The following is a 14,839-nucleotide window of genomic DNA, read 5'->3' as shown; positions in this document are numbered from 1 at the left end:
GACTGAAGAAGCATTCAGCTGTAAGCCTTCAGCTGCAGGCTTGGCTGGTGAAATTTGTAACCAGTGGTTCACAGTACTGTGGCTCTGTGTAGTCTGTGTGGGAGTAACGGTTCAACTATGTGTGCGCTGCAGAAAAACAGCGTTTCCTTGTAGCAAAGGTGGAATTGCTCATTTCCCACTTCAATTCTTTATCACACATGTTTTCTTTTAATTGTTCATGCCTTTTAAAAAATATTTTACTTTACTTGGGCTTCCTGTACTTATTCAATGGCAAGTATATCTAAGAAATTTGAAAAATCATTTGTTATGATTAATTATAGAAGTATAAAGGAGGTGCATATGCCTTTGAGTTAATTTTGTATTATTGTTCAACAATATCTTAGAAAATACATAGTATAGGGTTATGGTCTTTGGGGAAAAGAACTTGTGATAAACTGGGTTTCCTTGTCAGAGAATACACTTTTGTGGGCTATTTTAAAGCTAATCTGGTATACTGCTTTTGGCAGGCTCTTCACTCTTTAAGGATTATTCCTAATCTTTCTGACATGAATAGGTACACTGAAGAGACTGTTTTAGCAGCTTGTAACTCTAAGATATCATTTCATATGAAGTGGCCTATTCCAAGGACCCTTGAAATAAAGCCATGTTTTAAAATGGAGAGGTCTGGTTGAGGATGAAGGCATTGCAGGTCAGGGGACTAGTGTGTATCAGCTGAGGTGTGGTAACCCCCCTGGCACCTCAGGCTCAGCCACCACCACACACTTCCAGGCCCATAACTCAGCAAAGGGCCTGAGCTTTCATTTCGTTATCATGTAGCTCGCTTGCCACAATTCTTTAGTTATTTGTGCGCTTCTTGTCTTGTCTTCAAACTCTGTTACTGTATTTGTAAGATTTTTTACTTGGAGTTGAGGTTGGACCAAAGTCTTGTACTCAGTAAACTTCTCTTAATAGCATAATAGGCAGGGTGATTCACAGAGTGCTGTAATGTTGGGAACTCACGTATTACAGGACTTGATGTCGTGTTCAGTAAGTGGAAGTATGTCAACATTAGTCCAATGTCCCAGACTGGTACTAAAACCTAGGAAGATGTCCTCAGTCTGTGCTGGCTAAAACATGAGCATGAATAACGTTCACACTTCCATCAGCATAAAGTCTGAAATTATCTAGAGTAGCATAGTGGATGTTTTACTTACTGTGACAAAGGAGAGATGGATTTTGATTTCCAGTTATGCCACTCTTTTTGAGTGATTTCCAGTCTCTGTGCTTCCTTTTCACTTCTGTAAAACAGGGAGAAGATTTTTAGATCCCTGGAAGAAACTATTTATGTAAGAGATAGGTGGCCAAATTTCTGTTAATAGCAGTAATTAATATTTGTGGTCTTCAGAAGCAACCCAAGAGCATTTTATTTTAAGTAACATCTGCAATGCTTTATCCACATCCTAATTTGGTTCATCCCTTCTGTGGTTTCAACTGAGGTGGTGTTTTTCTTCACTTCCTTTCCTAAATACCCAATTCTGCTTATCTGAACTATGAAATACCTACTGTATTTCATCTTGGAAGTGGCTCTATTTCAGGGATGGCAGAAATTAATCCTGTTTACCTCCATTCTGCAGAATGAGAGATCAGAAGAGCAAAAATTAAAAGCAGACTTGTCCCTTTCATTCACTTGGAAGTTGGATTTATCCCGATTCCTTGGAGATGAAGCCATACAGCTAGTTCTGAGACAGTCTTGTTCCAGGCCTACAGGCCAGCGTGTTTCCCTAGCAATATACTCATAATAATAAATTAGTTATAGATATGCATTAATGCCCAGTGACACAGTGTTTCAGAATCAAATGCTGGTCCTCAGAGTTCTTAGAAAGAAGAAAACCACACACCCCTTTGGCTGCAGAGTTCTCTGCAGCTTGGGTATTAGTCACTTTAACTTTGCATATCCATACTAACAGAGAAGTCATAGTGTAAGTGGGGTAGAATGCCTCGAGTTCATTCTGAAGTACGCAGAACATTTGACCTCTCTGCTACTTCCTGGTGTCCAAACTCTGGAAAGACAGATGAGTCTCAGCTCACAGTTATTTTCAGCTTTTGCTAATAACAAACTCATTGGCACCCTGTTTGAAAGAATCCATTGACTGGCCATGGTCTTTCTAACAAGCTAATAAGATTTCTTTTCTTTTTTCTTGAACAGAAACATACTTAGAGAATGGAGCAGGAGGTGTCAAGAGAAGAAGAGAAGAAAGAAGGCTTGATTGAGTTTTATGATTCCTTCAAGGATATGTTTGAGTTCTTCTGTAAGAACACAACAATCCATGGCACCATCCGCCTTGTATGCTCAGACAGCAATCGGATGAAAACAGCTTTTTGGACTCTGCTTTTACTTGCCAGCTTTGGCATGTTATACTGGCAATTTGCGCTTATGTTCAGCCAGTACTGGGCCTACCCTGTTGTCCTGACCATGTCAATGCATTCAGAGCCCAAGATGTTTCCAGCAATTACCATCTGCAATCTGGACCCATACAGGTAACCTGTGCTTTCCCCTTGGCTGTAGTCATGTCTTTACAGTCACAAGGGTTCAGGAAGGGTCAGCAGCCTTAGGACTGCAGCCTGGAGGAGGCTGAAGGTAGAGGAAGGCCAGTAGAGAGAGGTGTCTCTGCCTCACAAAAGTGGAAAGGGACTGTTGTTATTTCCAAACTGCTTTTAAGATAAGATCTTGTTGGAATTGTGCAACAGCATGTAGCAGTTTATTTCATGCACTGAGTCAGGATAGAGGGAACTCTACCTTGTGACTTGGTTCAAGCTGCTAACTGATTTTGTGCTCTGATAAAAACAGTCTTTCTCTGAAAAACGTGGCTACTGTGTGTATTCATTCCTAACTACACTACTGATCTCTAGAATGAGGCACGCTAGAGCTGATTCTGCTTGGTTTTTCACACCACAGAATGGCTTTAAGGAAACAATATAACTTCTGTGGAAGCCTGTGTGGCTCTGCTTGTCAAACAAGGCTCACACAGTAGTGGCAAGTTGCTGAGAAGTTTCAAATTACATAGTAAATGAATTATGTCACTTCCGCAGAATAATTATCTAATTGGCTGACTAGAAGGCCAGTTGTACAGCTGATGCTGCACAGCTACAAGTTCTGAGGTTTTCAGTGAAGAATCCAACAACTGGAAATTCAGCTACTTGAGCTCCTAATAAATTAATTTATTGAAGTTGGTATGCTAAACATAGGCACCATAACTGCTGACTTTTCTCACACAGGCATCGAGGTCTGCAGAGACTAACCTTCCATAGATACTGTGAGGGTACATAAAATAAAGTGCTTTAGAAATAGAAATGTGGATATTCACAAATAACTAATATTTCTTGCAGGTTTGAACTGGTTAGTGAACATTTGGTTCAGTTGGATCACATGGCAGAGGAATCAATCGCTTTTTTGTATGGCATCAACACATCAGCCAGCTTATTCCACATGAATGAGAAAAACATCCACATAAAAGACTTGACAAGCATAGGCAATCTCAGCAGATCTAGCTTCAAGCTCAGCCAAAACTTCTCACTCTTGAGAATGTCTGACCACAACAACAGGTCAGGGAAGAAGCATTCCAGCGTGGGCTTCAGGCTGGTAAGTGCATGTCCTCTTCGAGATTTTAACCTGGCTACAGACACGAGCAGCAAGGGCTGGCTGCTCCCTAAAGGACTGGGGGCAGAGGGGGAGTCCATCAGCAGGGGAGGGTGGAGACCCATCCCACAGTACCTGAGCAAGCAAGCAGGGAAAGCTTACAGATAGTGGCCAGGTCCAACCAAAAGTCCAGCTTATCAGGCAAGCTTGTGGTGATGAGGCAGGTTTAAGATCAGGCCATGGGATCAACAGAGTCCCCAGTGAGGCAGGAGCACAGCAGCAGCCTAAATGAAAAGCAGCAGCCCTATACTACAGCCCAAAGAGAAACTAAAGATCTGGGCTGAGCTTAGATGAGCTCCTGGGCCCATGGGCAGAGGGTGTGGGTGAAGGCCTAACAGTGGACTCAGGGTCCTGACAAAGATCTCACACGGTGCATTCAAAAAAATGAGTGAAAAAATGGAGTTTCAGTGCTGTGTAATGACAGCTTGGAGGATGTTTCAGGACAGCCCATCCCTGCCTCTAACAGTTTATGCTTGATTGCTGGGAGTCTTGTGGAGTGAAGCAATAACAACGTCAATGATCTTACACAGCCCACCCACTTGTAACGTCCTTCTGACAGTGACAAATCAGTAGAGGATGGTAGCAGCAAGATATGGGAATCATTGTACCCCTTTCTAAAAATATACAAAACATCTAGACTTGGCAGGTGAGCCTAGAAATAACAGAGAAACAACATGCAAGGATTCCCTCGGTATCTAAATGCTGTGGTACTGGGGTCACTAGAAATGTTGCAGATAAAAGATGACAAGAACAGATCAAGAGGATGAATACAATAAATGTGTATCTGTGACTTTGGAGAAGAATGCAAATGCTTCAGATTCTTCATATCAAAAACAGGGTTAACGGAGATCTAAGAGCAGAAGCTATGAGAGAGAGATTGATGTGGCTTGAAAGGCCAGCAATTTTTTCCTGATTGTTATCATCCTGCCCTATCCTCAAGTCCTTTACCAGGCACACTTTCACCAGAATCTGTGGGTGTTCAGCTGTCTAACGCCTGAGTAAGAACAAAGAAAGTGTCTCAGGACTTGGTTCATGATTCATGGGTTGTAGAGAATTCCACCAGCCCTGTCCTTCCTTCTCCCAAGGTTTGCTTGTCTGCTCTCTTCTCCTGCCTCTCTTCCCCTGCACTCATTCCCCTGAGATGAAGTAGCACACCTAATTCAGCTTCAAGGAGAAAAGTGCTTAGAACATAACAAGATGAACTCTAGATGTCCCTTCCAAACTCAGCCATTCTACGATTCTGTGATAACTAAAATGATCAGAGACTTCACTTTCTGAAAAAAATAGAGGTTCCTCTTGTCCCTGTATCCCGTATTGCCTTTACCCCCTGATCTCTGTTACCCTTAGGCTGTCATGTCCTGGCTGTGCTGAACGGGTCCCTCTCTTCTTCCAGTGCAATGCCACAGGTGGGAATTGCTTCTACAAGACCTATTCATCTGGGATGGATGCAATTCTTGAATGGTACAGGTTTCACTACATGAATATCATGTCCCAGCTACCAGTTATAATCAACATTTCTGATCATGAGGAGCAAATAGAAGATATGGTCTACTCCTGTCAGTATGATGGGGAGCCCTGCAGACCCAGGTATGTTACTTCTGATGACACGGAGCTGTGTGGTGTGGGGGATACACTGGAGGGAAGGGATGGAATCCAGAGGGACCTGGGCAGGCTGGTAGGCCCCTGCCAACCTCATGAAGTTCAACAAGGCCAAGGGCAAGGTTCTGCCCATGGGTCAGGGCAATCCCAAGCACAAATCCAGGCTGGGCAAGGAGTGGCTGGAGAGCAGCCCTGAGGAGAAGGACTTGGGGGTGTTAGTGGGTGAAAAACTGACTGTGAGCCAGCAACGTGCGCTCACAGCCCAGAAAGCCACCCGTGTGCTGGGCTGCACCCAGAGCAGTGTGGGCAGCAGGGCGAGGGGGGGATTCTCCTCTTCTGCTCCGCCCTCATACAGAGGGAGACCCCCCTGCAGTGCTGGGTCCAGCTCTGGGCGCACCAACATCAGAAGGACGTGGACCTGCTTGAGCGGGGCCAGAGGAGGCCACGAAGATGCTCGGGGGGCTGGAGCATCCCCCTGTGAGGACAGGCTGAGAGAGTTGGGGGGGTTCAGCTGGAGAAGAGAAGGCTCCGGGGAGACCTTAGAGCAGCCTCCCAGGACTGAAAGGGGCTACAGGAAAGGGGGGAGGGACTCGTGATCAGGGGATAGGGATAGTATGGGGGTAATGATTTTAAACTGAAAGAGAGTAGGTTTAGATTAGCTGTAAGGAAGAAATTCTTCCCCATGAGGGTGGTGAGGCCCTGGCACAGGTTGCCCAGAGAAGCTGTGGCTGCCCCCTCCCTGGAAGGGTTCAAGGCCAGGTTGGACGGGGCTTTGGGCAACCTGGGCTAGTGGAAGGTGTCCCTGCCCGGGGCACGGGGGCTGGAACTAGATGATCTTTAAGGTGCCTTCCAACCCAGACCATTCTATTATTCTATTATATGATTCTCGAGGCACTAATTGTGATTTCAGCAGAACTCAAGGACTTGGGAGATTGAAACTGAGCCTACACTTTCAGGCAGTGCAGGCACTGCACCTCATGGCATACTGCCAGGCTTAGCCCTTGTTGGAGATCTGACTGAAAGAAAGAACAGTCTTTCATGATCAGAGTATGAGGCTAGGAACCCAGAAATCAGCATTCTGCCATGGCTTACCTCTGTGACTGTGAGTTAGTGTCTTAGGGTGTCAAGGAAGCCTAAATTAAACCTTTATCGGTACAAAGATGCATTGACTGTATTGAATGGGAAATGATGACTGTCCACCTGCATGGGAGGAAAGGAGCAGGAATCTTCAGATATCCAATGGATAAAAGTGGGATGTCTTTTTGCTGTAATAATGAAAAGGGGCGAGAGAAGTGGAAGAAAGCTCTCACGACCCTACTGTAGCACTTGGCCCCTGAGCACTGTTCTCAACTATTATGCCATGAGAACTCAGTTGATACTAAAAGGGTCAGATGGTCTTTTTGCATCCTTTTGTCCCTAGAGGCTGCACATACCAAAGGCAAAGGTGTACCTTCTTTTTCCTGCATGCCTGCGGTCTTCACTGTTGGAAGCTCTTCCAAATACAACTGACATACACCACCCAAAGCAATGCTGTGCCTCAGGCACACATGAGCTATTCGCTGGCCTACTTGTTTCAGCTGATGACTTGAACAAATTTAACAGCAATGCACTCATCTATGACACAGAATAAGCAGAAGGCAAATTTAAATGTTTTTCTGAGCACTTTCAGCAAAGAGGAGAGGGGTCCACTAAGTCTGTTGTAGATCATTTTGCAAGACAAGGTCCTGTTTTATCTTTCCTGGATGCAAGTGACTCTTGCACTCTTCTGTACTTAGTGTTTCTGATGCTTTCATGTAATATATCTCCGTCTGTGCACTTGATGGTGAGCACTGTCACTTTTGTACGTGTGTGCACCCAACTCTCCTTAACTCCCGGAATAACTGGTGGAATGTGGAGGCTGACTTGGCCAGGGAAATTCAGCATGAGCATAAGTGGTACAATTTTTAAGAAAGCAAGGAATCTATTTCTCCTGTTGATTGGAGCACAGAACTTCAACCTGCCTGGTTCTTATAACAAGCAGGGAAAAATTTAGTCTACTTGGTGGGAGGAAAAGCAAGTCAGAACTCTGAATTCGACTCCTGTGTTTGCTGCTCTGACTGTAACCTTGGGTGAGCAGTGAATCCCTGTGCATCTGACTTTTTTCCTTGTCTCCAGTGAGTTAACAACTCTTTCCCATAGGCACTCCTGTGCGTACACACACACACACAAAACACATCCTACATAGAAGTAAAGGTGTTGCTACGCTCATAATTAAATCCCGTCAAAATCTCTCTTGATTTCAGTGACTATGTTCACTTTCACCACCCAGTCTTTGGAAGCTGCTATACTTTTAACAGCAAGGGAACAGACTCTTTTTGGACAGCTACAAAACCAGGAATTCCTTACGGTATGTTACGGTATTTGGCAAAGGGTGGGAAGAAGAGCTAAAGTTAATATAATTTGGCTATGGATTAAATGTGTCTTCCATACATGACTTACTGACATATATCCCTCTCTTCTAGTGTGGTGGCACAAATTATATACTGTATTTTTTTGCTTCGCTAGCCACATGTATATGATAGCCATATCAGCCATATCTTAACTTATAGCAAGCAGAATATATTTTAATTGTCAAGCAGAATATTATTACAGCTTTGGAATAGGCTGGGGCAGTTGCTACCTGAGCACTCACCAGGTCTCTAAGGAAAAAGAATGGCTCTTCTGTGAGCTAAGACAGCAATTTGATCAGTGCTGAGAATTCAAGATGTAGTGGTGTTCCTATTGTGGTTGTTATATGCTTCCCTTTTCCTTGGTTTACAGGACTTTCCCTTATCCTGAGAGCAGAGCAGAAGGATCACATCCCACTCTTGTCTACAGTAGCAGGTGTGAAAGTGATGATACACAACCACAATCAGACACCATTCCTTGAGCACGAAGGCTTTGACATCAGACCAGGCATTGCAACTACCATAGGCATTCAGCAGGTCAGCCACCAGCTCAAAGAGCGTTTCTTTTCCTTCTGATTGCAGGAGGTTGTGAGGAGCTGAGCACTGTGATTGACTCGTACAATGGACTTGTGGGACCTTTGTGTTCGTTCCTTGACTGTGCATGTATATTTATGCAACCCCTATTCTCTCTTCACTGTGCTCAGGTTCCCATGGGTTCAACAAAATCCTTCCAAATGTGCATGTGGCCTTTTGGTCCTCAATACACTGGGGCCTGATTTGTTTTACACTGAGGCTCTTACACCTCCTACATATCATTCCAGCCCTACACAGGGGGCTGCATGTGTATATTAGGATGAGAACCAACATTCAGAAGTGATTTAGTTATTTTGAATGATGAGTTACTGCTTGTCAGCTGAACCATAGTGACTGACCTCGTGCACTCTCCTACCTTTGCCCTGTTACTCTATATGTTTTATTAGCAAGGTATAGCTGGGCTGCTAACATAGATTACTCCACTTCCTGTCCTTTATATGATGCTCCATCCAGTTAAGTTCAGATGGTGATGGCTAGGTCCAATTAAAGCTCCTAATCACTCAGGCCTCTTTTCTGTGTCCACAGGATGAGGTGAATCGCCTGGGTGGCAATTATGGGAAATGCACAACTAATGGCAATGATGTGAATGTTAAACTGCTGTACAACAACTCCTACACCCTGCAGGTATTGTCAAAGTGGCTGGCTGAGGCCCCAGCTTATTCAGAGTGGATGAATAGCAAACAAGTCATACCTTACTGTCCAGAGAGCTTTTACGGATCAGCAGGTGCATTGCTGGAGATAACAGAGAGATTCATGCCCCTCTGAAAAGAAGCTCACAAACAGGGTGTTATACTGAGTGAGAGTTACTCAGTCCCAGACACTGGGGCTCTTCCCACCTTCTAACACAAGAGAGATCAGACAGTGAGCCAGTTGAGGCCGCTGGACTGTTCTAGTAGGATATTCTTGAGCCATCAGATCTTTATTTGTGTAAATAGTTGCTCCTGGCTCTAGACATTTGGGCTGTTTAACTGAGATGTTACTGGGCGTAATGAAAAAGGGAGCTGGGGGAAATTCTATCTCACTGAGTTCAATACTGTTTTCAGATGTAAAGACAAGGAATGAAAAGCAAAAACCTTTTGCATCATCATGCTCTAGTAATGGCTGGTGTCTCTTTGCAGCAACAAAATCTGCACGTTGTCTCCTAGAAGCTGCATGATACAGACTGAAAATTTGGGCACTTGAGAATTTCTAGTTTACCCAGTCTTTTATGTCTTCTTTATTTTCCAGGCTTGTTTGCATTCCTGCTTTCAGCACATAATGGTTCGAAAATGTGGCTGTGGCTATTACTACTACCCACTGCCTCCCGGTGCTGAATACTGTGACTACAATAAGCAGCCTGCATGGGGTAAGAGCAAAAAACTGCTCTGTCCTTGTTGGAAGGGAACACCTTCCTACAATAGTCACTGCTTACGTGACTCCTTAGGTTACTTCCCTTCTACTTTGTGCCTATTTCCTGCTTAAACTATTTCCTCACATCATGTCTGAATCCAGACAGATGGCAGACACCTTTCTGTGTATTTGCGTGGCTGTCAAGTTAATGCATAAAAAAATCTTGATGCTATCAAGCATCCCTTTATAAGGACGTTAATATAGGGTCAAGCTCTTTCTTGTTACCTATATTGGTGGCTGTACCGGTGTAAGACAAAGCTTTGAAGAACTTCTCTTGGTTTTCTGGTTGGCCTATCCTCAGCAGATCCTTACAGAGAAGGCACCTGCACTGCACACAGGTGATTAGCTCGGCCATCTGGAACCATTCCAAAGTGAGAGTGAGGCAAAACCAGGTCTCTCGGAGAGAGTGCTGGATGCTTGGGCAGCGAGGGCAGAGGTTTTGGTAGCCTTCCATTTCCTGAGGAAGCGCCTGAGTGTGTTCCTCCCATTTCTTTCACCAGGTCACTGCTTTTACCAGCTGTACAACAGGCTCAGAAATCATCACCTGAATTGTTTTGACCAGTGCCCCAAGCCTTGCCGGTAGGTCACCAAAGCAGAGCACAATAAATGCCAGCTTGCAGAGGAAAATCACAGCAGTGGAAATGCAGGCAACTTAGTGGGAAATTTATGGACCAACTGGCCATCTGAATTTTGGCATTCTCTGCACCAGAGGTTTCATTTTGATGTTTGAACCCCAGCGCTGAGGAAGGAAAAAGATAACAGCGCTAGGCAAATTAAATAAGAACTTTGTGTGTGCATGAAAGCAGAGAGGGGAAATTATTTTAATCACACTGAAATGTTTTATTAAGGCCAAACCAAATGGTTTGTGTCATTTTTCAGTCTGTATTACTTTTCTTGGTTCTGCTTTTTTATTGTAGGTCAATTTCAAAATGGAAAGACATCATTTTAAAGCAAAATATCAAATATTTTGGTTGTCAATACGTCAAAGAAAACTTGTCAGGATTTTTAAACCGTTCTAGTTTTCCTCCTGACCTGAACAGTTTTCAGGCAACCTCTGCTTTTATTTTCTAAGCTGAATTACAAACCTTTTTCCAAGGTTTTCAAGAGCTGCCCCCAGAATGTCTGCTTTGGGCATTGTTAAATTCCTTTGTGTATTCGCTTTTAAACACCAAGAGTCATCATGATCATAATCTCCATTTTTATCTCATCAGGGAATCGCTGTACAAGGTGTCTGCTGGGACAGCTAAGTGGCCATCAGCGAAGTCTCAGGTAGTCCACACAGACAACTGCTCTGTTTCGAGAGGATACTGTATTTACTGTTGCTGTTGGAGCATTGAAGTTAAGGGTGAAAACAGTGACTCAGGCAGCAGCAATGGAAATGGCAAATAAAGCAAACTGGTCCAAAACCTGGGCCTGAGGGAATGACCCTGTAGTTAAGAGGCCAGACTAAGATGGGACAGAGGTACATCCAATTCCAGTTCTAATCCAAACTTCCTTGTGACCTTAAGCAATTCACCTCACTGCCTTAGTTCCCACCTACAAAATGGTGTTAATGACTTTCTGCTTCCAGTGGGTGTTGTGGTGTAACAACTCACTCATTACTGTTTGTGAGGTGCTGCAGGGCTGCGATGGAAACTCTGTGAGTCAGTAGATGACCTCTTGCCATTTCTCATGTTCTCATGTTAAATGGGCATTCAGGCTGTATGACCAGGTAATTAATTCATGTGAAATAAGTGATAATGTAGATGTAAATACAACCAATACAGTTTAAAAGAGGAAATTATTTGGTGGGATTGCCATTAAAGGCAGAATTTAAGAACCAGAGTATTATACACAGCTAAAATACCAGTGTGGAGTTCCTTTCTATTCTGGCAAATACAGCTACTACTTGATAGCTATCACTATATGTTATAAACCGATCAATTACATCCTTTTTTATTATTTGCAATAGCCATTTTATTGCTCATGAAATCTACATTTACAAAATATTAAACACACAAAAACTCAGCAGACAGGATTGCCAATAACATCCATATACTCTGCTGCAGGACTGGATCCGCCAAGCTCTAAGGCATCAGAATGGGTACAACTCTACCAGCAACAGGTTAGTCACTGCGAGGAGGTACTCCTGTTAAATCTGCAGCTTAACTCTTCATCCTTGCAGAATTTGTAAATGTTAGACTGGAAAGGGAGGACAAGAGAAAAATGTAGTGTCATCCAATAAATTTGCCATCCTTCTTCACAACACTGTAAGACAGTCACTTCTGAACCCTTTTTCCAAGCTCATGTTAAACCCCCTCAGGAAGAAAGCTTGAGTGAGTGGTGAAACCTATTGCCTAGCAATCAGCATGTAAAACCAAGACCAGAATGCCAGCAGTACCTTCCACCAGGTGAATGACATGTGGACATCCCACCGTTGCTAACTGCTCCCTTTCTCCAATGCAGGAAGGATATTGCCAAGGTGACTATCTTCTACCAGCAACTGAACTACCAGTCTGTGAACGAGTCTCCTTTACTCTCAGTAGGTTGCACTACATCAGCTCAAAACATTGCTACATGTCATTAGTGAAGGTGTGCGGTGTGTGGTTGGAGGGAGGGTTATTTACAGCCCCCAAGATGGGATGGGATTCTTCTTCTTAAAGAAGAGACCTGAAAATGTCACATTTTACAGAGTCACATGAAATTACTCCCCAAATGGCAAACAGCTAACGGACCTGCTGGCAATATGCAACAATTTCATGTTCCCAGAGCTCTGCTGTGTTTGATAAACACAAGTCTTTGATTCTTTCTGCAGGAGAATCTGCTTCTGTCCAGCATGGGAAGCCAATGGAGTCTCTGGTTTGGATCCTCAGTGCTGTCTGTAGTTGAAATGTTTGAGCTGCTCATAGATACACTGGTCCTGTCTCTCCTCTTCTGCTACCAAAGGTTCAGGTCAAAGAAGACGTTGAAAGTAGCTCACACCCCTACCATCCCCAGTGTGAGCTTGACCCTAGAAAACTACCGAGTTGTGCAAGAAGAAGCTGGAAAAGGTGATGATTCTGCTCATACTCACCCTTCTGGAGTGACTATTGCCATGGACAACAACAGTGACCTGCATCTTCACCCACTCTCCAACAAGGTGGAAATGCCAGAGCTTTGCCCAGATGTGGTGCTTAATGGATTTAGATACACGAAGGACAGCTCTTTGGAAGGGGAACTGAAAGGATAGGATGTGCTTGTGTGCAGAGAAGCGGGGGTCTCAAAACTCCCTGAATGCTCAGGTGCTGTCAGAAAGGTTGCAAACAGAAATGTTCTGGATCCACGATCTGGGAGCACCACACTGCTGAGCTTGGCAATCCTCCTCCAGCTATTACAAGTTCATTATTAAACCATCCGTGTGTCCTGGATTCAGGCATCATGCAATGTTCTTTTGTTCCTAATGAGTATCTGGGGAGGGGAGAACTGTACTCCTGCTCTCTGGGACAGTTGTCAAGTCCTCATAAAAGCCTATTCATAGCTTTTAACTTTTAAACCCCTGTGAGGAAATCAGCCTGTGGCTTCAGACAGGCCCATCTACATTTCACAGACGTACTCAAGAGAAAAGTCAGCCTGGCTGTTGGTGGAAGGATCTCCTCTGGAGGCTGAGTGTGTGCTCCTGTCAGGCAGTGCTGTCCTGAGGATGACAGAGCACGGAGTAACAGGCGGTGGCTCTGATCACAGCTTTGCTTCTGAGGCACCTCTCGGTCCTTAACCAGTTACTGTTGTGTTTTGAGGACAACGCACAGAATGCTGCTGCTGAGATGCTTTTAGACTTAACCCAGATTATTTCAAATGAGATTTACTATTTTAGAGGAAAGGAAAGAGAAGAAATGGGGTTGATAACTTTTTAAGGTCACAGACGAAGCATCTGGTTTATTTAGAAGATTAAAACAATACTGCGTTTTTGTTGCAGTCCATTTATAAATAGAGATGTTTTAATGTTAATATTTGACAGTAACTTATGTGTACATAAAATAACACTTTTATTTTTGATGATGATGTTTGCACAGGAGCATTTTACTCTGTTATAATCTTGTTTATGACTTTCTGTAGAAAACAAGAGTTAACGAGAAATCAATGAGCTTTGTTTTGTAACTTTTTTAAATAATAAAATGCTCTGAATACAGACTATGACTGGGGGTTTAGTTTGACTTTGTTTTGCCTTCAACCAATACTTGGGTTTGTTACTGCCTAATTGTTACTTCTGAGTGTTGGCTCTGGAAAAGTCTTTTTCAAAATGTCCAGCCCTTACTTGCAGAAGCCTAAATGCGTAGAGACAAATCATGGAAAGAGTTTTGGTTCCAGACGTGGAGGTGGGATCCTCATAGCCTTCAGTTTGCTGCTGACATCATTGGAAGCCAAGCACTAAGGTGCATTTGAAAGCCTCACTTTTTTGCTTGATGTGCTTGATTTTTTTTTTAGTTCACAGGGAAAATCTACAGAGATGTAGACCAAACCCAAATGAATTGTTCTGTAATACACCAGCCAAGTCACGGTGAATAGGAACACGGGGGCTCCATTGCAGTGGGTGATTCAGCCTTTTCTCTGGGTCTCCTGCCCTGGGAAATACAGTTTCTTTGCTCTGACAAGAGTGATTTTACGCAATACTGTGGTCCGAGTGACTGTTGAGAAAGGATACCATGAAGAAAAAAAAGCTCTAGGGACAAGAAAGAGAGAAGAGGAATCCAACTTCGAAGCAGAACACCTGGGCATGCCCTGGGAATGCAAAACTCAAGTGGATGCCACACTAAGTCATTACTGAAAGATTACAGTGCCTTAGGTATACACACAGCTCCGTGTGTGCATACCCCTACACGTCCCTCTCAAAAGAAAGTCCCTCTCAGAACTCCCAGACTGGTTACCACCGGGACTAACTGGGAAGGCTAGAGGTTGGCTAACAGGAAATTGTTGAAAGAAATTTTACGCTGGTCCCAATGCACAAAAAAAAAAATGACTGCAGAATTCTGCATCATGTAATCTAACTTCAGGAGGAGCCAGTTTTGGGACAGAGGAGTGCAGGACCAAGCATCAAGTGGGAATGTCTTGGCTCATGGTCACATTTGGAACAAGAGGGATGTGGCAATACAGGACAAGGATCTGTTAGCAGGGGTGTGTGCTTCAGTTTACACATGTGCAG

General features: G+C 43.8%; 1 protein-coding gene across 1 annotated transcript; it reads left to right on the top strand.

Annotated features, from left to right (window-relative positions):
• Positions 1–2,200: 2,200 nt before the first annotated feature.
• Positions 2,201–13,019, top strand: SCNN1D (sodium channel epithelial 1 subunit delta). Its single transcript, XM_074848127.1, has 12 exons — positions 2,201–2,517; positions 3,367–3,619; positions 5,070–5,263; positions 7,558–7,661; positions 8,075–8,238; positions 8,821–8,919; positions 9,523–9,640; positions 10,185–10,263; positions 10,896–10,953; positions 11,733–11,788; positions 12,130–12,205; positions 12,479–13,019. The coding sequence occupies exons 1-12, from the start codon at positions 2,201–2,203 to the stop codon at positions 12,890–12,892; spliced, it is 1,932 nt and encodes a 643-aa protein (XP_074704228.1). The 3' UTR covers positions 12,893–13,019.
• The last annotated feature ends 1,820 nt before the right edge of the window (positions 13,020–14,839 follow it).

This window comes from Strix aluco, chromosome 22 (assembly GCF_031877795.1).
Source record: "Strix aluco isolate bStrAlu1 chromosome 22, bStrAlu1.hap1, whole genome shotgun sequence".
Lineage (NCBI taxonomy): Eukaryota > Metazoa > Chordata > Aves > Strigiformes > Strigidae > Strix > Strix aluco.
The sequence above is the reverse complement of the archived record's forward strand: the minus strand, read 5'-3'. Positions and strand labels throughout refer to the sequence as shown.